Raw genomic sequence first — 22,545 nt, 5'->3', positions numbered from 1 at the left:
GTTAGGGGGTCAGTAAACCACAGAGCCAAGTCACAATGGAAACGTGCTAGCCAGTCCGTTTCAGAATTCTTCCCAACCGTCCTGGATCCAGAGGGACAGTCCTGAATTTCAGCCTATGTTTTGCAGTCCCAGGGTGGCTGCAGCATGTCCTGAATTCAGCTGTATAGCGATACAGAATAATACATTTACCTAGTAACCCTCAGCCGTTCAGTGCAGACAGGCGTGATGCCTTCTGTGCCGGACAGACCTGCGGAGATACCTGCTTTATTCATTGTGGTAGCAAGTTATGCTAGTATTCATTTTGGAGGTACTAAGGGAGATCCCACTGTGCGGGGTCACTTAAGGAGGCACCAAACACGCCATTATACTGAGTGTGAAAGCACTTGGAGGGCATCTTTACTGTGTATGGGGACACGGAGGGGGCATCACTACTGTGAGAGGGAGCTTAGGGGTAATATTTACTACAAGGGGCACCATTAGGTCCCTTTCACACGAGCGAGTTTTCCGCACGGGTGCAATGCGTGACGTGAACGCATTCCACCCGCACTGAATCCTGACCCATTCATTTCAATGGGTCTGTGTACATGAGCGTTGGTTTTTCACGCATCAGTTCTGCGTTGCGTGAAAATCGCAGCATGTTCTATATTCAGCGTTTTTCACGCAGCCCTGGCCCCATAGAAGTGAATGGGGCTGCGTGAAAAACGCATTTCATCCGCAAGCAAGTGCAGGTGCGATGCGTTTTTCACTGATGGTTGCTAAGAGATGTTGTTTGTAAACCTTCAGTTTTTTATCATGCGCGTGAAAAACGCATCAAAACGCATTGCACCCGCGCGGAAAAAACTGAACTAAACGCAATCGCAGACAAAACTGACTGAACTTGCTTGCAAAATAGTGCGAGTTTCACTGAACGAACTCTGAACGCATCCGGCCCCAATCCGCAACGCCCGTGTGAAAGGGGCCTTACTGTTAGAAGACTTATAATCACTGTTTCTTGGGCACAGTGGTAACTTCCTGGGACTGGGTGTGTGTGATGATATGAACAGGGACTGGGCAGAGTTAGAGGTGCAGCTTAATGTAAACTATTGCCTTCGGAGACTCGAAAAGCTTATAATATATTCTATGTAAACTCCACCCAGAACTACTGTAGATGCCATGTGCAATGTGCCGCAATTAACACCACAATCCGAGTGACCCCCTCACACCCAAATGCATCCCTTCCCAAACAGGTTTGGTACTGATGACCTATCCTCGTGATACTATTGTAGAAGTGGAGCTTCGCACACTGGGTTGGCTGGTGCCAGCAAGGACTTGGTAGTCGTAATCAGAGAAGATTGCAGCACACAGGAACCGCTTTGCAATTTCATATCATTTATTAATTTGACATTATTATATTTGACTCATGATCCAGTTACATTATGCAACATCATAGCCACTTTTGATAATCGTGCTGACTGGACGTTTCGATCCTAAATGGACCTTCTTCAGCGGTCTAGTTATCTGGTTTTAGTGGCTTGGAGGTATGGCGATAATACCTCCAAGCCACTAAAACCAGATAACTAGACCGCTGAAGAAGGTCCATTTGGGATCGAAACGTCCAGTCAGCACGATTATCAAAAGTGGCTATGATGTTGCATAATGTAACTGGATCATGAGTCAAATATAATAATGTCAAATTAATAAATGATATGAAATTGCAAAGCGGTTCCTGTGTGCTGCAATCTTCTCTGATTACGACTACCAAGTCCTTGCTGGCACCAGCCAACCCAGTGTGCGAAGCTCCACTTCTACAATAGTATCACGAGGATAGGTCATCAGTACCAAACCTGTTTGGGAAGGGATGCATTTGGGTGTGAGGGGGTCACTCGGATTGTGGTGTTAATTGCGGCACATTGCACATGGCATCTACAGTAGTTCTGGGTGGAGTTTACATAGAATATATTATAAGCTTTTCGAGTCTCCGAAGGCAATAGTTTACATTAAGCTGCACTTCTAACTCTGCCCAGTCCCTGTTCATATCATCACACACACCCAGTCCCAGGAAGTTACCACTGTGCCCAAGAAACAGTGATTGTAAGTCTTCTAACAGTAAGGCCCCTTTCACACGGGCGTTGCGGATTGGGGCCGGATGCGTTCAGAGTTCGTTCAATGAAACTCGCACTATTTTGCAAGCAAGTTCAGTCAGTTTTGTCTGCAATTGCATTTAGTTCAGTTTTTTCCATGCGGGTGCAATGCGTTTTTCACGCACGTGATAAAAAACTGAAGGTTTACAAGCAACATCTCTTAGCAACCATCAGTGAAAAACGCATCGCACCTGCACTTGTCAAATTAATAAATGATATGAAATTGCAAAGAGGTTCCTGTGTGCTGCAACCTTCTCTTCTCTATCCTCATGATAGGTCATCAATATCTAATTGGTGGGGGTCCGACTCCTGGCACCACTGCTGATAAGTCATTCCTTGAGGCCATGGTGCGCTGGTGAGAAACGCAGTGGCATCACTTTCATCGTCACATGGCCTAAGCACAGCTCCGTCCCATTCAAGTGACGATGTACGGCACTGTGCTTGGTAACCTGTGAATAGGTCTCAGTACTTGACGGTGCTTAGAGGCCTCTTAAAACCAGGGTCGGACCCCCTACCAATCAGGTACTGATGACCTCCCTTGAGGATAGCTCATCAATATTTAATTCCTGGAAAACCCCTTTACGTTCTTGTGGCCTGTAGCCATCACTAGGGGGAGCTCAATGTAGTTATACTGCTCCTGATGACCTCAGTGAGGCACATATCTAATACGTACACAGCAAGCTTTCCTCTTGGTCGTTGACAGCAGCCCTTGTGGAAAACGTCACTTCTTTAAGGAGACTTTTGTAGTGGGAACCCATATATGATACCTGCATGGACAGGGGTTCTCCATTTCATAACATTGCTCTACTTTATGTGATTGCAGGGCCCCCATAGACAGTAATTAGATTCCGCAAGTAGGTGCCAGAGTGTGGGTGATGTGGGCAGCATGATTTTACTTGCTCTCTGTCTCGTCATCTCTCTCCAGAACTTTCCAGTTACGTAACAGGCAGGATTTCATAACCATCCCTGTATACAGAGCAGTATTTACTCAGCACTCCCCACTGTCTGGAGCAGAGACCTTGCTTTTATTATGGGATCAGTCTGGATCCTCATCGCCTGAGAGTGGGTCCTCAAAAGTCAAAGCCAGTCCTGTGTGTGTGTGTGTGTGTGTATATATATATATATATATATATATATATATATATGTGAAACTCGAAAAATTAGAATATTGTGCAAAAGTCCATTTATTTCAGTAATGCAACTTAAAATTAGAATTTTGTGAGAAGGTTCAATATTCTAGGCTCAAAGTGTCGCACTCTAGCCAGCTAATTAATCCATATCCCCTGAGCAAAGGGTACCTGAGATTGTGACTTTGGGGTTCCATAAGCTGTAAGCCGTAATCATCCAAATGATAACAAATAAAGGCTTGAAATATCTCGCTTTGCATGTAATGAGTCTATCTCATATGTTAGTTTCGCCTGTAATCTTAGGGCTCATGCACTTGACCTTTTGTTGTTTTGCGGTCCTTTTTCACTGATATGTTCAGTTTTTTTCCCCCTCTGATTTAAGTCCTCTTCCGTTCTGCTATTCCACAAAACATATCCGTATGGTATTTTTTGCAGACCAATTGACTTGAATGGGGTCTCGGACCGTGATTTGGACATGCAGTACATTTTTGCGGAACGGCCATGCGGACAAACGGAATGTACACGGAGTAACTTCTGTATTTTCTACAGCCCCATTGAAGTGAATGGTTCCGCATACGATTTGATTTGCGGACAATGATAGGACATGCACTACTTTTTTGTGGAATGGAAATACGGAAATGGAATGCACACGGAGTACCTTCCGTTGTTTTTGTGGACCCGTTGAAGTGAATGGTTTCGCATACGGTCCACAAAAAAAACGGAAGCAGAAAGAAAATACGTTCATGTGCATGAGCCCTTAGGATGAGGACGCTGACCAGGAGCAAATCCTTGAAGCTGGATGTTGGGGGTTATAAACAGGGCCAGACTGGGAACTTAAAGTGGTCCTGGAAAAAAATAAAAAAAAATAAAGCTGGCCTCATGTTGTAGGCAGGTCCAAATTGACAGAAGTCAGGGCTGATATAAGTAGGCAGGGCAAAAAAGTAGGCGGGGCCAGTAGTAGTGCAGCACAAAATACCGCCCCAGCAGAACCAAATACACAGTACCTCAGCATTTAACTCTATCATCGTCCTGAGTAAGGTAATGCAGGAGGGCACTTTCTTCTGCCAGCCAGGTGATATTAAGTACTAGATGTTCCTAGCATTTATTAATGCTGAGAGCATCAGATTGCTACGTAACCAACTGGAAGCCGTGAGGAGGGCTTGGGCGGCTCCATAGGCATCAGCCCGCTGGGACATTTTCCTGTAGGATCTATGGCCAGTCCACCCCTGGTTATAAAAGTTGTCGTGAAGAACTGTGGGTGACTACAAGATGGGTGAATACAATCTGTTGTTCCCTCTTGTCAGCTATTTCAGGCCATGGAGAGGCTGACTGTAGTCTTCCTGAATTGGATGATTGACACAATGTGCAGAAACATCCTTGTCCTCATAGACGAACTTACCATAGACCCTACAGGGAAGTTTCCCAGCGGGCCACCCAAGCCCTCCTCTTGGCTGTTGGCCAGATACATAAAGACTCAATGCTTTCAGCATTAATTAACGTAGGAGCATCAGGCACTTATTCACCTAGCCGGCGGCCACAGGTGCCATCTTGAATTCAACTGCATTGCCACCCCTATGATGATGTTTTGTAATTAGTACTGTGGTGGGGGTGGCAGTATTTTGTGCTGCACTTTGGTATTTGTTCTACACTACGGTACTGCTGGCCCCGCCTACTTCTGTTGTCCCGCCTTGTGTCAAATTGGACCCACCTACAACATGGAGACACCTTTAGTTTTTTTTCCAAGGCCACTTAAACTTCCCAGCCCGCCCCTGCTTATCCCCCATGATTAACGCTTTATATTTCCAGTCCTGAGAACCCCCAGAAACATATACATAGCAAAGTAAGTGTCTCCCCCTGCTGATTCAGGCCCTGTTATCCCAGGACAGGACCCCACAGCACTTGTTGCCCCCCCCCCCCCCACACACTCCCTTCCTATCTTGATAAGGGCTCATGCACACGACCATATTTTCGATCCATGTGCTATCCGCATTTTTGCGGCTAGCATACGGCCCCTTTCATGTCTGTGGCTCTGCAAAGAAAGAAACGACAGCACATGGATGTCGGCTCTGCAATTTTTAGAACATGACTTATTCTGGTCTGCCTTTCTTGAATGCACACAGAAGGTATCCGTAGTTTGCAGATCTGTGGTTTGTGGACCGAAATATGGATACGGACGTGTGCTTAATGAGGCCTAAGAGAGACTGCGGTATATGAGGCACTGGATAAGTAATGATCACTGCAGCATCTGTCTCTATGGCGGTGTGCTCCTGACTATGGCCCTCCTACTGTTGTGAAACTACAACTCCCAGCATGCCCGGGCAGCCTGCAGGTTGAGGGCTACAAGTTGACCACTGGTCTGTGGTATGAATGCCCTTCAGAGGGTACTGCTGGAGTAACGCACTCCAATCTGGACCCCTCCTCCCCCACCCCATATGGACCCTGATACCATTGGCTTCCATGCTCTTCTCACGTGTTGCATTTTTTGAATTGTGCTGCATTGCACACGGCCACTAGAAAAGACTGAGTGCAATCTGGAAACACTTAATCCCAGCTCAAATAGCTGACCATTCACACACAGTGAGTGCCTGGCCCAGACACATGGATCAGGTTGCAGATTTTTTCTTTTTAAGGGTGTGTTGTGGAAGAATGGTAATTATTATATGCAGGAAGCTGGGATGACAGGGTTAATGTAACCAGAGAGGGGAGTCCAGGCGGACAGGCTCCTGTATCCCGTGACCACAGAGCGGCATTATTTATTTATTACCCATTATTTGAAGAGCCCCCATCCTCCAAATAAAATAACCGGTAAATATAATTCCTTTAAGTCTTTTGTTAAGTCATTTTATTCAGCCATTTTATCTGTTTCTAGGAAAGAAACACAAGAAAATGGAGCTCATGGTACCAAAATATAAAAATATGTATTTTATTAGAGCATAATTAAAATTACATAAATTAAAAAAACTGTAAATGTGATGCCATCACATTTACTGTTTTTTCATTTATGTAATTTTAATTATGCTCTAATAAAATACATATTTTTATATTTTGGTACTATGAGCTCCATTTTCTTGTGTTTCTGCTGTTGTACTCGGGAGCTTGTGCCGAGTTACCCTTTAAGGGTGTCCTTTGTGGTCGCATTGGGCGGGCACTGTCCTTTACCCCTCCCTGGGACACCCTGGGTCTTTTTTTTCTTTTCTGTTTCTAGGAAAGCTGGATAATAAGAAATTTGGCCAACTTACAGCTTTCATTTGAATCCTCAATGACAAATGTGCAGAACCTAATAGGATCTCATAGATGCCAAACCAGGGGTCCTTATTGGGCCTCCAATGCCATGGCAAGCCACTGGCACCCGATTGGTTTACAAAGGGAGTACCCGCCATCTGCAAAACTACTAATATGACTGTGACATCTAAGGGTACATGCACACGTTCAGGATTCATGTGCAGAGAATCCGCAGGTGTCTGCAGGCAAATCTGTGCGGTCAATCCGCATTAATTGGTGCGGATTTGCGTGCGGATTCGGTGCGGATTTCACTAAGTGAATGAAGAAAATCCGGTCAGGAAAAATAGAATAAATTGACATACTGCGGATTTTAAAATCCGCGCGGAAAAAATCTGCATCATGTGCATTGAGAATTTCAAATTCTCATAGAATACAATGTACATGACCTACGGTGCGGATTTTCCGCACGCAATCCTGATCGTGTGCATGTACCCTAACCCTGGGTTCACACCTGAGCGTTTTACAGCGCGTTCAAACGCGCTGTAAAACACTTAAGACATGAAAACCAATGCTTCCCTATGGGAAGGGTTCACACCTGGGCGTTTTACAGCGCGTACGAACGCGCTGTAAAACGCCCGACGCTCAAACAAGTACTTGAGCTTCTTTGGGGCGTTTTGACGCGCGTTTGTGACCATAGGACACTGCAGTCAATGACACAAACGCGTTTACTATTACAAAAAACGCGCATAAAAACGCGCGTAAAACGCGCGTTTGAGGAACGCTCAGGTGTGAACCCAGGGTAAAGGGTTCAACCTTGCAGCTGTGTGCCAGCTGGTAATGTGGTGGGTGACATTGCCCCATTCATTCAGTTTTCATACAATATCATGCAAATACTCAAATTGGAAGGGAATCAGCTATCTTTAGTGTATGTAACCGATGGCAGTGCTATGTAGTGCTGTCTAAGGCTCCATTCACACGTCCGTAATAATGGGTCCGTGCAATTGCGAAACGGGTGCGGACCCATTTATTCTCTATGGGGCAGGAATGGATGTGGACAGCACACAGTGTGCTGTCCGCATCCGCATTTCCGGAGCGTGCCGCCATCCTTCCAGTCCGCGGCTCCGGAAATAAATAGAACACGTCCTATTCTTGTCCGCAATTGTGGACAAGAATAGGCATTTCTGTGGGGGTGCCGGCCGGGTGTATTGCGGATCCGCAATACACTACGGACATGTGAACGAACCCTAATATGATTAAAACTGTACCTTTTGTGTGGATTATCAATATTTCAGAAATCTGGAAAATGAACTTTGGTATGCAAATGAGGTTAAAAGTGCCCTGCGGGGGCGTCGCCAACGCTTCCAAAGATTCCGAGCCTGCCTCCCCCCAGAGTCGAAAACCGCCCCCTCTCTTGTTCTCAGTACCTGCCCTTGCAATTTCCAGTCCGCCCCCTCCTCCGTGACATCACATACTTCTTCTGAACTCTGCCTGCTTTAGCGTTTGCCTTGGCGAAATCTCATGAGACTTCCTTGCTGTGGGCATCGGATTCAAGTGACAGGGCTTGGCGCATGTGCACTACCTACAGTGAGTCATGTGGTCAATGCACCTGCACAAAATTTTACTGGGGGCAAAAGCTAAAAATGCAGTCAGAGTTCAAAAGAAGAATGACATCGCAGAGGAAGGGGTGGACTGGAAGGCGCAAGGAGAGGTACTGGGAGCAAGTGAAGGGGTTGGTGTTGGCGACGCCCATCTGGGCACTTTGGACCTCATTTGCATACCAAACAAAGTTCATTTTCTGGCGTTTGGAAAGATTTATTACCCTGACAAAGGTATAGTTTTAATCATGTTAGACAGCACTACATAGCACTGCCATCGGTTACATACGGTAGAAATAGGTGACCCGTTCCTGCCCTGGCGATTGATATGAGTATCAATGCTTTCTACGGTACCTGGGATCTAATGATAGCAGCCTGCCAAATACAAGGCTTGTCTCCAATATCTCTCCTCTTGTAGGACTACAAGTCCCAATATGCCCAAGTGGCCCGAGCCATGTTGAGAGCTGCAGGATCTCCCAAAGGGTATTGTCAAGTGACCAGATATGAACCCTTGGAGGTCAGAAAAGGTTTAGCTATAGCTGATAATCAGAAGGAAATCTCTGTCGAGGAGTCGTGTGACCTCGAGAGGACATCGCGTGGCGGAGGAAGGAAATATTGTGATTGATTTAGGAAACAGGGCTGGTGATAACGGGGCTGGTGATGTAAAATTAGGAACCTTGGCACAGGGATCAGCACAGTAGATAGAGGACATCCCATCCGGGGTCGGCACATCTGACTTTCCGCCCCACAGATAAGCTGAATACTGTCACTTTGTTTCTATAAAAGTTACTATGTATGAACCTTATATTTGACTACTTGTTACAATGGACAAAGAACAGTAAAGCAGGAGAAGTCCGTTGGGCTCCACGTTTTGTCTGTTGATTGCTCCATAAGACAGGAAGACAATGGAGCTGATTGTTCCCTAACATATACAATACGACCCATGCTGGTCCCTCAGCTCGGCCCCCTGCTGAACTATTTAAAGGGCACCTGTCCCTAGATCTAACCTTTCATTATAGGGCATTTATGTGACACTAATAGAGAGAAGATGTCTCAGTGCTTGGTGCACTGTATGTTACTTACTGTCCCTGGGCCCTCTTATCCAGTCCAATAGCCAGACAAGGCTGACATCGTCCTCCTAGTGATAGATTCTCTTCATTTCGATATATTATAGATCTGAAAGAAAAACATCTACACCAGGCATCCTCAAACTGTGGCCCTCCAGCTGTTGTAAAACTACAACTCCCACAATGCCCTGCTGTTGGCTGATACCTGTAGGCTGTTCGGGCATGCTGGGAGTTGTAGTTTTGCAACAGCTGGATGGCCGCAGTTTGAGGATGCCTGATCTACGCTTAGGCCTCTTTCACACGGGCGAGAATTCAGCGCGGGTGCATAGCGTGAGGTGAACGCATTGCACCAGCACTGAATCCGGACCCATTAATTTCTATGGGGCTGTGCACATGAGCAGTGATTTTCACGCATCACTGGTGCGTTGCGTGAAAATGGCAGCATGCGCTATATTGTGCGTTTTTCACACAACGCAGGCCCTATAGACGTGAACGGGGCTGCGTGAAAATCGCAAGCATCCGCAAGCAAGTGCGGATGCAATGCGATTTTCACGCATGGTTGCTAGGAGGCGATCGGGATGGGGATCCAATCTTTATTATTTTCCCTTATAACATGGTTATAAGGGAAAATGATAGCATTCTGAATACATAATGCATAGTAAAATAGTGATGGAGGAGTTAAAAAATAAAAAACAATTAATAAACTCACCTTAATCCACTTGAACGCTCAGCCTGGCATGTCTTCTTTCTTTTATGATTAAAAAAAACCTGTGGTGACGTCATTGCGCTCATTGCATGGTCCATTACATGGTCCATCACCATGGTGATGGACCATGTGATGAGCCCAGTGACGTCATCAAAAGTCAATGGACAGTTTACTAAGCATTCTGTATTTAGAATGCTATTTGCGCTGATTCTTTCACCTTAGTGCTGCTTCTCAGGTCTCCTTATCACTGTTTATTGCAGCTACAGGAGAGTTAACCCTCACTCTGCTTCCCAACAGCTACACTCCAAAATGGTATAAGCAAAAAGTACAGATCGTCCTGCAAAAAATTAGCACATCTCTGTAGACATAACTATAAAAAAGCTATGGGGTCAGAATCTGGTGATGACAAGAAAAAATTAAAATTAAATTTTACATTTTTTTCAAAAGTTTTTTTTATCTCCTGCTCTGATGGAGCCTTTAAGCCACTGAGGCCTATTATTGGCCCCAGCGTTAACAAGACCAAGCTGTTTCCTGCTCTTACAGGGACCAGAAGCGCCAGGAACTGGTCAGCAGTGGTACCGCAGACAGGTGAGTGTTTTTTTTTTAAGTTCAAGGGGGACAGGGGACAAGCCTGGGGTTAGCTCTCAGGCCAGACAACCCCTTTAATGATAATGTTCTGTCTGCCTGCAGGTACCACTAGAGGGAGCTTACTGTCTATTGTTTTTGCGTTCAGTGTATAATAGTATGCAGTAAGCTCCCCCTAGTGGTGATTGAAGGCAGGCAGCATTTTATCATGTTTCCATGCTTATGCAGAAAAACTGAGCAGACCACTTTAGGCCTCTTGCACACGACCGCGTGTCCCCCGTGGCCGTGTCGCAGCCCGCATACAGCGGGTCCGCAATACACGGGACACCGGCCAAGTGCATTCCGCATCACGGATGCGGACCCATTCACTTGAACGGGTCCGCAAATCCGGAGATGCGGTAAGGAACGGAACCATGGAATGGAAGCACTACGGAGTGCTTTCGTGGGGTTTCGTTCCATGCTTCCGTTCCGCAAAAAGATAGAACTTGTCCTATCTTTTTGCTGAATGGACGGCTCTTGTTAGGAATTAATCAGCAGAGAAATTTAGATAAAGATGTAGTTGAATGTGTAATTTTCTGGAGCCAGAAGCTGAGTATAGAGAAGTCTGTACCTGGAGCCCCCTGCAGTGCCTTATAATTCCATTATTATTTCTTACGCAGGTCGCTATTGCTATTAGCCGGGTCTGCTAACTATGAATGCCTCCTGCCCATCCCCCCGTCTCTCTCTCTGGTATCAGCCACTGATCCACAGCTCTGACATCTGCTATACTCTTTCTGTGCACTGTAGCGACACCTGGTGGCGGCTTGCACACAAAACAGCTGCGAACGAAATCCGTTGAGGTTAACGTAGTGACATCTAGTGGGCAGGCCAAGAAGTGCATGCGGAATCATTTTCTTGGTCTCTGCCTGGTGATCCCGGAACTATTGTCTGGTAATATACAAACATGGCGTCTCCTGGCTTAGAACTGCTGTTTGCACTGGTCTCTCGTGAGATCACTAGACCTCAGGACCCGCTCGTCTGCTTCATCCACTGGGAGCTGATCAGTCGCGGTCTCCGCTGCCTGGGTATAAACGAGCAGGTGATGGTGCAGTCCTGCCAGCGTGTGTGCCTGGCTCAGACCCAGGTGTAATAGCTGTGTCCCCCCTGCCTGTGTACATGGATCTAACCTACATGTAATAGCTGTGTCCCCCCTGCCTGTGTACATGGATCTGACCTACATGTAATAGCTGTGTCACCCCTGCCTGTGTACATGGATCTGACCTACATGTAATAGCTGTGTCCCCCCTGCCTGTGTACATGGATATAACCTACATGTAATAGCTGTGTCACCCCTGCCTGTGTACATGGATCTGACCTACATGTAATAGCTGTGTCCCCCTGCCTGTGTACATGGATCTGACCTACATGTAATAGCTGTGTCCCCCTGCCTGTGTACATGGATCTGACCTACATGTAATAGCTGTGTCCCCCCCTGCCTGTGTACATGGATCTGACCTACATGTAATAGCTGTGTCCCCCCTGCCTGTGTACATGGATCTGACCTACATGTAATAGCTGTGTCCCCCCTGCCTGTGTACATGGATCTGACCTACATGTAATAGCTGTGTCCCCCCTGCCTGTGTACATGGATATAACCTACATGTAATATCTGTGTCACCCCTGCCTGTGTACATGGATCTGACCCACATGTAATAGCTGTGTCCCCTGCCTGTGTACATGGATCTAACCTACATGTAATAGCTGTGTCCCCCCTGCCTGTGTACATGTATCTGACCCACATGTAATAGCTGTGTCCCCCCTGCCTGTGTACATGTATCTGACCCACATGTAATAGCTGTGTCACCCCTGCCTGTGTACATGGATCTAACCTACATGTAATAGCTGTGTCCCCCCTGCCTGTGTACACGGATCTGACCCACATGTAATAGCTGTGTCACCCCTGCCTGTGTACATGGATCTAACCTATGTAATAGCTGTGTCCCCCCTGCCTGTGTACATGGATCTAACCTACATGTAATAGGTGTGTCACCCCTCCCTGTGTACATGGATCTAACCTACATGTAATAGGTGTGTCACCCCTGCCTGTGTACATGGATCTAACCTACATGTAATAGCTGTGTCCCCTGCTTGTGTACATGGATCTAACCTACATGTAATAGCTGTGTCACCCCTGCCTGTGTACACGGATCTGACCCACATGTAATAGCTGTGTCACCCCTGCCTGTGTACATGGATCTAACCTACATGTAATAGCTGTGTACATGGATCTGACCTACATGTAATAGCTGTGTCACCCCTGCCTGTGTACATGGATCTAACCTACATGTAATAGCTGTGTCCCCCCTGCCTGTGTACACGGATCTAACCTACATGTAATAGCTGTGTCCCCCCTGCCTGTGTACATGGATCTGACCCACATGTAATAGCTGTGTCCCCTGCCTGTGTACATGGATCTAACCTACATGTAATAGCTGTGCCCCCCCCGCCTGTGTACATGGATCTAACCTACATGTAATAGCTGTGTCATCCCTGCCTGTGTACATGGATCTAATCTACATGTAATAGCTGTGCCCCCCCGCCTGTGTACATGGATCGAACCTACATGTAATAGCTGTGTCATCCCTGCCTGTGTACATGGATCTAACCTACATGTAATAGCTGTGTCCCCCCTGCCTGTGTACATGGATCTAACCTACATGTAATAGCTGTGTCCCCCCTGCCTGTGTACATGGATCTAACCGACATGTAATAGGTGTGTCACCCCTGCCTGTGTACATGGATCTAACCTACATGTAATAGGTGTGTCACCCCTACCTGTGTACACAGATCTGACCCACATGTAATAGCTGTGTCCCCCCTGCCTGTGTACATGGATCTGACCTACATGTAATAGCTGTGTCACCCCTGCCTGTGTACATGGATCTGACCTACATGTAATAGCTGTGTCCCCCTGCCTGTGTACATGGATCTGACCTACATGTAATAGCTGTGTCACCCCTGCCTGTGTACATGGATCTAACCTACATGTAATAGCTGTGTCACCCCTGCCTGTGTACATGGATCTAACCTACATGTAATAGCTGTGTACATGGATCTGACCTACATGTAATAGCTGTGTCCCCCCTGCCTGTGTACATGGATCTAACCTACATGTAATAGCTGTGTCCCCCCTGCCTGTGTACATGGATCTAACCTACATGTAATAGCTGTGTCCCCCCTGCCTGTGTACATGGATCTGACCTACATGTAATAGCTGTGTCCCCCCCTGCCTGTGTACATTGATCTGACCCAATACCTACATGTAATAGCTGTGTCCCCCCTGCCTGTGTACATGGATCTGACCTACATGTAATAGCTGTGTCCCCCCTGCCTGTGTACATAGATCTGACCTACATGTAATAGCTGTGTCACCCCTGCCTGTGTACATGGATCTGACCTACATGTAATAGCTGTGTCCCCCCTGCCTGTGTACATGGCTCTGACCTACATGTAATAGCTGTGTCCCCCCTGCCTGTGTACATGGCTCTGACCTACATGTAATAGCTGTGTCCCCCCTGCCTGTGTACATGAATCTGACCTACATGTAATAGCTGTGTCACCCCTGCCTGTGTACATGGATCTAACCTACATGTAATAGCTGTGTCCCCCCTGCCTGTGTACATGGATCTAACCTACATGTAATAGCTGTGTCCCCCCCTGCCTGTGTACATGGATCTAACCTACATGTAATAGCTGTGTCCCCCCCTGCCTGTGTACATGGATCTAACCTACATGTAATAGCTGTGTCCCCCCCTGCCTGTGTACATGGATCTAACCCACATGTAATAGCTGTGTCCCCCCTGCCTGTGTACATGGATCTGACCCACATGTAATAGCTGTGTCCCCTGCTTGTGCACATGGATCTAACCTACATGTAATAGCTATGTCCCCCCCCTGCCTGTGTACATGGATCTAACCTACATGTAATAGCTGTGTCCCCCCTGCCTGTGTACATGGATCTAACCCACATGTAATAGCTGTGTCCCCCCTGCCTGTGTACATGGATCTAACCTACATGTAATAGCTGTGTCCCCCCTGCCTGTGTACATGGATCTAACCTACATGTAATAGCTGTGTCCCCCCCTGCCTGTGTACATGGATCTAACCCACATGTAATAGCTGTGTCCCCCCTGCCTGTGTACATGGATCTAACCTACATGTAATAGCTGTGTCCCCCCTGCCTGTGTACACAGATCTGACCTACATGTAATAGCTGTGTCCCCCCTGCCTGTGTACATGGATCTGACCTACATGTAATAGCTGTCACCCCTGCCTGTGTACATGGATCTGACCTATATGTAATAGCTGTGTCACTCCTGCCTGTGTACATGGATCTAACCTACATGTAATAGCTGTGTCCCCCCCTGCCTGTGTACATGGATCTAACCTACATGTAATAGCTGTGCCCCCCCGCCTGTGTACATGGATCTAACCTACATGTAATAGCTGTGTCATCCCTGCCTGTGTACATGGATCTAACCTACATGTAATAGCTGTGTCCCCCCTGCCTGTGTACATGGATCTAACCTACATGTAATAGCTGTCACCCCTGCCTGTGTACATGGATCTGACCTATATGTAATAGCTGTGTCACCCCTGCCTGTGTACATGGATCTGACCCACATGTAATAGCTGTGTCCCCCCTGCCTGTGAACATGGATCTGACCCACATGTAATAGCTGTGTCACCCCTGCCTGTGTACATGGATCTAACCTACATGTAATAGCTGTGTCCCCCCTGCCTGTGTACATGGATCTGACATATATGTAATAGCTGTGTCACCCCTGCCTGTGTACATGGATCTAACCTACATGTAATAGCTGTGCCCCCCCCCCCCCCGCCTGTGTACATGGATCCTACATGTAATAGCTGTCACCCCTGCCTGTGTACATGGATCTGACCTATATGTTATAGCTGTGTCCCCCCTGCCTGTGTACATGGATATAACCTACATGTAATAGCTGTGTCCCCGCTGCCTGTGTAGATGGATCTGACCTACATGTAATAGCTGTGTCCCCCCTGCCTGTGTACATGGATCTGACCTACATGTAATAGCTGTGTCCCCCCTGCCTGTGTACATGGATATAACCTACATGTAATAGCTGTGTCCCCCCTGCCTGTGTACATGGATCTGACCTACATGTAATAGCTGTGTCCCCCCTGCCTGTGTACATGGATCTAACCTACATGTAATAGCTGTGTCCCCCCCTGCCTGTGTACATGGATCTAACCTACATGTAATAGCTGTGTCCCCCCTGCCTGTGTACATGGATCTAACCCACATGTAATAGCTGTGTCCCCCCTGCCTGTGTACATGGATATAACCTACATGTAATAGCTGTGTCCCCGCTGCCTGTGTAGATGGATCTGACCTACATGTAATAGCTGTGTCCCCCCTGCCTGTGTACATGGATCTGACCTACATGTAATAGCTGTGTCCCCCCTGCCTGTGTACATGGATATAACCTACATGTAATAGCTGTGTCCCCCCTGCCTGTGAACATGGATCTGACCCACATGTAATAGCTGTGTCCCCCCCTGCCTGTGTACATGGATCTAACCTACATGTAATAGCTGTGTCCCCCCTGCCTGTGTACATGGATATAACCTACATGTAATAGCTGTGTCCCCCCTGCCTGTGTACATGGATCTGACCTACATGTAATAGCTGTGTCCCCCCTGCCTGTGTACATGGATATAACCTACATCTAATAGCTGTGTCCCCCCTGCCTGTGTACATGGATCTGACCTACATGTAATAGCTGTGTCCCCCCTGCCTGTGTACATGGATATAACCTACATGTAATAGCTGTGTCCCCCCTGCCTGTGAACATGGATCTGACCCACATGTAATAGCTGTGTCACAACAGTCCAATTGGATCCAGCGAGTAAAGTCAAGGGATTTTTATTCCTTTCATTAAAAATATATGTAGACAATGAATCCTCCTGCATATCGATCAACGCGTTTCAACCTTCAACAGGTCTTCTTCATGCATTGATAGTATAACAATGTGGCTGTAGAGATCAATGTAAAAATGGTAGCTGCAGTGCAGATTGTTCCATGGTGAGCCTACCCACCCCCACAGCTTCTCTCACCTGCAGGCCGGGGCTCAGGAGACGGGTACAGAGCGGCTGCCGGATGGATGGGCCAATAACAAAGAGTTATACACCCTGCGCTATGGACACGGGACATCACAGATCCTACTCAAAGCACTGACCGTAGAGAAGACCCTGATAGTCAATGCCATGGTAAGCCTAGGAAAATGCACATGGGCTATGCGCTAGGTGCATCTAATACACTGTGTATGTGAACGGGTATGTATACTTTTGAAACACTTTTTTATTGCTCTAAAATATGAAATAAAGCAATCAGTCTTTGCTAAGAAAAAAATATCAAGTGTTTCGCTTTAATTTGAAACTCTACGTGTCTCCATGGTTACAGACTACAAACAAACTAGGGATCGACCGATATTCAGGATTTTGACCGTTATCGGCATCTGTTTTGCCAATATTCCGATAATGTATGGGGAACACAGATTACGGCGCTCTCTGTGTTCCCTCAGCAGCACAGGGGAGAAGGAAGCAGTGTCTCCTCTCCCCCTGTGCCGCTGCCACCAATGAGGAGACAGATGGGAAGAGGAGGGGCGGGGCTGTGGCCACTGCGCCACCAATGAAGATAACTCTCTCTCACTTATTCATATACAGGAGGCGGGAGCTGGCTGCAGAATCACATAGCCGGCTCCCGACCTCTATGAGCGATAGCTGCGATCTGCGGTAGTTAACCCCTCAGGTGCCGCAGATTGCAGCTACCGCTCATAGAGGTCGGGAGCCGGCTATGTGATTCTACAGCCAGCTCCCGCCTCCTGTATATGAATAGGTGAGAGAGTTATCTTCATTGGTGGCGCAGTGCGTCCCCCAGTATTAATCATTGATGGAGCAGTGCGCCCCCCACCCCCGTATTAAAAACATTGGTGGCGCAGTTAATCATTGGTGGCAATGGCCACAGGGTCCCCTCTCCCCTCTGATCGGAGCCCCAGCAGTGTAATCCTGGGGCTCCGATCGGTTACCATGGCAGCCAGGATGCTACTGAAGCCCTGGCTGCCATAGTCAGCTCCATGATGCTGTGTGCACAGAGCACAGGGCAGCAGGGAGAGTGTGAGGTCCTAGAGATCTGTCAGGGTGAATAGGACAAGGGTTCTAGTCCCTAAGGGGGCTAAAAGTTTGTAAAAAAAAAAAAAAAGTATAAATGAAAAAGAAAGATTTACAAAAAAAAAAAATACACATTAACAATAAACATATTCACTTTCAGCAGATTTGTGTAGGAATTTTTTATTTTTTTTTTAATGAAAATTCACAGAATATCGGTATAAATTATCGGCCTGAAAGTTCACAGATTATCGGTATCGGCCCTAAAAAATCAATATCGGTCGATCCCTAAAACAAACCCTGTGTAGTCTGATCCTGCGGTCATGTTACTGTTCCATCTGCCTCCTCTAGTATTGTCTGTAGCTAATCAGCAAGAGGGGAGGAAGAATGAAGGATCCCACTATCTAGGATTTGTTGCATGGAGACACATAGGTCTGCATAGGAGCCGTAGAATGATTGGGACTAGTTGCTTTATTTATTTTAGGGTCATTTGAGCAAAAAATGGTTTAAAAAATCTCCCTACCCTTTCATTACCTGCTGCCCTGGATTATTCTGAAACAAGAATGTTTCCTGGTCCACTTGTTCCTTTGAAATTGGCAGAGACCTGTGTTTCCTCCTTGCAGGAGCTTCAGTCTCAGAAGGTTTCTGACGTCACCCTGAACATTGAGGACTTCATAGATGGTGCTCACCTCCAGCAGTATCACAGGTCAGTGCATCTACCATATAATGTTGACCACGGGGCGCCTCCTTGTGGTTAGAGTTCCATATAAACAATGTAGATGATCAAGAACAGGAGGATGGCGGCAGTAACCCCTAAATATGGCATCCGGGTACACATGGTTTGTTTCTAGTCTCTTGCTATAGGTCTGCATGAGAGCTGTATACATAACATGGAAGGCGCTTGATTTCAGAGTTGCCTCCCTTTGTTTTAGATGCATTAGAGAATGGTTGCAAAAGTATACACGCCCCTTTAAGTGTCAAAGGTTTGATTTGCTAATTCAAATACTTCTGGCTGATGTGTTCACTTTTCCTTTTCCCAGTGTCTATAAAAACCCTGTGGAGTTGAAGCACCAGTTGGAAGCCAAGCTTTTCTCCTCTTTACTTGGCTCAAAGAAGGAGAACGTGAGGGCTGAGAGACCACGGGAGAGACCTGCAGATGATGACCCCCTTAGAGTTCCCACCAGGAATCCACCATCACATCACCCTCCTTGGTAGACGGTCCCCTTCATATTCCTTGTTCCTCCTTCTTGTTACTATGTTCCTTGTGTCACTGCCAAACCACTGCTACCTCTTTTCTCTAGGACAGACCCTCCTGGGTACTTTCCATATGGCGCAGCAGATCTGGACCCATTGGGGTGAGTTCCCTTAGGTCCATGTGCTTGTATATGTATGGACAGAGCAGATTCCTTCTATACTGTGACATCCAGTACAGATGCAGTGTACTTGTACATCCAGAACATATATGAAAGCGAGCTGTATACTGTATATAACTGCTCGTTCACCTGAACACCGCATTACATATAGATTAGACACAACTCAGCTGCTGTGGTGTGTTTCTGTCCACAAGCTTGCTGACTGTTTCTAATAACCGGCCTATTAGTAAATGAAACTAAACTTTACAATATTCTATAGGATTTACAAGAAAAGTAACGTATGTACACAGTGACTCTACCAGTAGAATAGTGAGTGCAGCTCTGGAGTATAATACAGGATATAATTCAGGATCAGTATAGAATAAGTAACGTAATGTATGTACACTGTGACCCCACCAGTAGAATAGTGAGTGCAGCTCTGGAGTATAATACAGGATGTAACTCGGGATCTGTACATGATGAGTAATGTAATGTATGTACACAGAGACTCCACCAGCAGAATAGTGAGTGCAGCTCTGGAGTACAATACAGGATGTAACTCGGGATTTGTACATGATGAGTAATGTATGTACACAGTGACTTTAATACAATAGTGAGTGCAGCTCTGGAGTATAATACAGTATATAACTAAACGGTTATTATAACCAGAGACTGATTAAAAGTTTTTGGGGACTTAAGTATTGATAACCTCAGAACAGGTCATCAATATCAGATGAGGGTCTAATCTCCCTGAAACCCCACTAATCGGCTGTTTCGGGCAACCCCCGGGACTGGAATCTATTACGGGGATGGAGCTGGAAGCAGAAGGCTCCATCCACTGTGTAGTTTCCAGCCCTGACATGACCACTACACAATGGATGGAGCCTTCTGCTTCCGGCTTCATCCCCGGTATAGATTCCAGTCCCAGCGGTTAGCAAGGATGCTGAGTGTCCGACCCCCATTATCTTAATGATGCCCTATTCTGAGGATACAGCATCAATATCTAAGTCCCGGAAAACTCCTTTAACCTTAAAATTGGAAAGACCCTCCCAAAAATGTCACTTTTTTTATGTGTGTCTGAAGTAAATCTTGCTGGCGCACAACTCACTGGACACAATTGCATTTTTAACCCTTTAGTGACATAATTAATTTAGGCTTAAGGATCAGTAACATTTTCCCCGTTCATGTTCCAGCAGTCATCATTTTTTTTTTTTTTAATTCTAAATATTTTATTTTATTTTTTTGCAAGATTAATTGTAGTTTTTTTTTTTAGGAACCATTTTGGGGTGTATATAGAACAACAATTTTACATTATTTTGTGGGAATTAAATGACAACGTTCACTGTGTGGTATAAATAACATAACTTTATTATGTCGGTCACTACAATTATGATGATGACAAATTTCTCTATATATTTGATGCTTATGTTGTTAATGTTGTCATTTTGGTCTTGTTTGAAAGCTTTCAAACAAGACCAGGCCCATGTCTCTAGCTGCTACCAATCAGGAGATATGAGCAGCTAAGGGTACTTTCACACTTGCGGCAGAGTGATCCGGCAAGCAGTTCCGTCGCCGCATGCAAACGGACAGCATTTGTAGACGGATCCGTCTGTTTGTCATATGGATCCGGCCGGATCCGGCACTAATACATTCCTATGGAAAAAAAATGCCAGATCCGGCATTCAGGCAAGTGTTCAGTTTTTTGGGCCAGAGATAAAACCGTAGCATGCTGCAGTGTTATCTCCGTCCTGAACAGTCAAAAAGACTGAACTGAAGACATCCTGAACGGATTGCTCTCCATTCAGAATATATGGGGATAAAACTGATCAGTTCTTTTCCGGTATTGAGCCCCTACGACGGAACTCTATGCCGGAAAAGAAAAACGCTAGTGTGAAAGTACCCTAAGGCAGCCCCCCAGCTGATCGGCGGTGGTCCCGGGTGTCGGACCTCCACCGATCAGATACTGATGACCTGTCCTTAGGATAGATCATCAGTAAAAAAAAAAAATTGTGAAAAATCCCTTTTAACTGTTGTGACTACTTGTCTATTCTATAATACAAACAAGCGCCTGTCTTCCTGCAGAGGGCGCTCTGGCGGTATGATCATGGATCCTTTCCATGCTGGCCGGGCCAGACCCAGGCCTGATCCACTAGGCCTTCCTCCTGGAGCCGTGCCTCCTGGTGCACGTTTTGATCCCTTTGGGCCTATAGGTTCTGGCCGTCCTGGGTGAGTATAATAAAGCACTGCCTTTTTTTTTTTTTTTGTATGTGGTTGAAGTGTCCCTAAGACAAGTGAATAGCGTCTCTCTTCTCTTACAGGCCTGATCCTGATCATCTGCCGCCCCCGGGATATGACGACATGTTCATGTGAAGTGCCCATTGCGACCACACAACAGGAGTTGCACTTCTCTTCCATGCTATTTGGTGGTTTGGGCTAATATAGAGTATGACAAGTACAATAAACTGCTTTCTGCACGCATTAAAACTGGACCCGTTCACGTCAGAACCTGGTCGCTTCATTGCTGCTACATGGGTGACCTAACAAACATGGAACGACTTCATGTGGCTTTGGTCTAGGTTAGCTCTGTACATTCCTTGCCAAAAATATGGCTGCATAAATGAATACAGTCTATTGCTGTCTGCTGTCAGGCCTTTGCAGCTGCAGACAGGCCTTGACTGTACGTCTTTTTTTAATGGGATGACTTACAGGAAATACAAAAAAAAACTTTCCTCTCTACCCCCCCCCCCCCCCCCCCAATTATCACTACTTTATGTCCAGTGCCGAGTATCCCCAGAGACCTTTCCATCTGTATGTGTAATTGCAGTAATATCAGCTGCTGACCTTTTTTTTAAGCCTCCGACTGTAAGAGTTAATTAAAAATAACAGAACAACATAGAGCGGTATTATTTATTATAAACCAGTAACAAGACACAATGGCAGAGAATCCTTGGCATTTTCTCTGATGAATGGCGCTGGTAGAGTAAAACTTTGTGTTTGGAGGGTGAGTACGACTGACGCATAGGGTGAGCGTTCCCCGATCCAGCCCTGGGTGTCAGGTCTTGCACTTGTATATTCCTTCAGATCGGGGTTATCACCCCTGCTCTTTTCATGATGCGTGATTCTTGTAATTAATAAATTTCACATTATCGGTAGTTGTGACGGTGGTGTGGTGTCCTTGCCCCTTGATAATGTTACATCATGACCAGACCCCAGTTCTTATTGCCATGTTTAGTCTCACAATTCTCTTAGCAAAATAAAAAAACTATGCAAAGTCTTAAAACCTCCTACAAGCCCTGTCTGTCTATAGTTCCTATGTAGACCTACGTGTTTCCATAGTTACAGACTACAAACATACCACGTGTAGTCATGTGTTATTTCTCGACCCTGCCTTTTCCTCATTTGTCTGCGTGTGAAGTAACACATGACTGAGGATCAGACTACACAGGTTTGTTTGTAGTCTGTAACCATGGAGACAGATGGATCTGCATAGGAGCGGTAGACACAATACAGCAAGAAATGCTTAGTGAAGACTATTTGTAAAGTTAATTAATTTTTTTATTTTTAATCCATTATAAGAAAAAAAAAG

General features: G+C 46.2%; 1 protein-coding gene and 1 long non-coding RNA gene across 2 annotated transcripts; one reads left to right on the top strand and one right to left on the bottom strand.

The window, feature by feature from the left end:
* The first annotated feature begins 11,329 nt into the window (after nucleotides 1-11,329).
* On the top strand, nucleotides 11,330-22,111 carry PSMF1 (proteasome inhibitor subunit 1). The gene is made up of 7 exons (XM_044297678.1): nucleotides 11,330-11,500; nucleotides 16,564-16,710; nucleotides 18,231-18,313; nucleotides 18,648-18,818; nucleotides 18,909-18,962; nucleotides 21,042-21,185; nucleotides 21,278-22,111. Exons 1-7 carry the CDS (start codon nucleotides 11,366-11,368, stop codon nucleotides 21,327-21,329), a joined length of 786 nt encoding a protein of 261 aa, XP_044153613.1. The 5' UTR covers nucleotides 11,330-11,365; the 3' UTR covers nucleotides 21,330-22,111.
* Nucleotides 11,509-16,555, bottom strand: LOC122940852. Its single transcript, XR_006390388.1, has 3 exons — nucleotides 13,812-16,555; nucleotides 12,695-13,662; nucleotides 11,509-12,662 (listed from the first exon to the last, which is right to left on the bottom strand). It is a non-coding gene; the product is annotated as an uncharacterized LOC122940852 (long non-coding RNA).
* Nucleotides 22,112-22,545: the final 434 nt, after the last annotated feature.

Source organism: Bufo gargarizans, chromosome 6, assembly GCF_014858855.1.
Source record: "Bufo gargarizans isolate SCDJY-AF-19 chromosome 6, ASM1485885v1, whole genome shotgun sequence".
NCBI classification, from domain to species: domain Eukaryota; kingdom Metazoa; phylum Chordata; class Amphibia; order Anura; family Bufonidae; genus Bufo; species Bufo gargarizans.
This window is presented reverse-complemented; position numbering and strand designations above follow the sequence as displayed.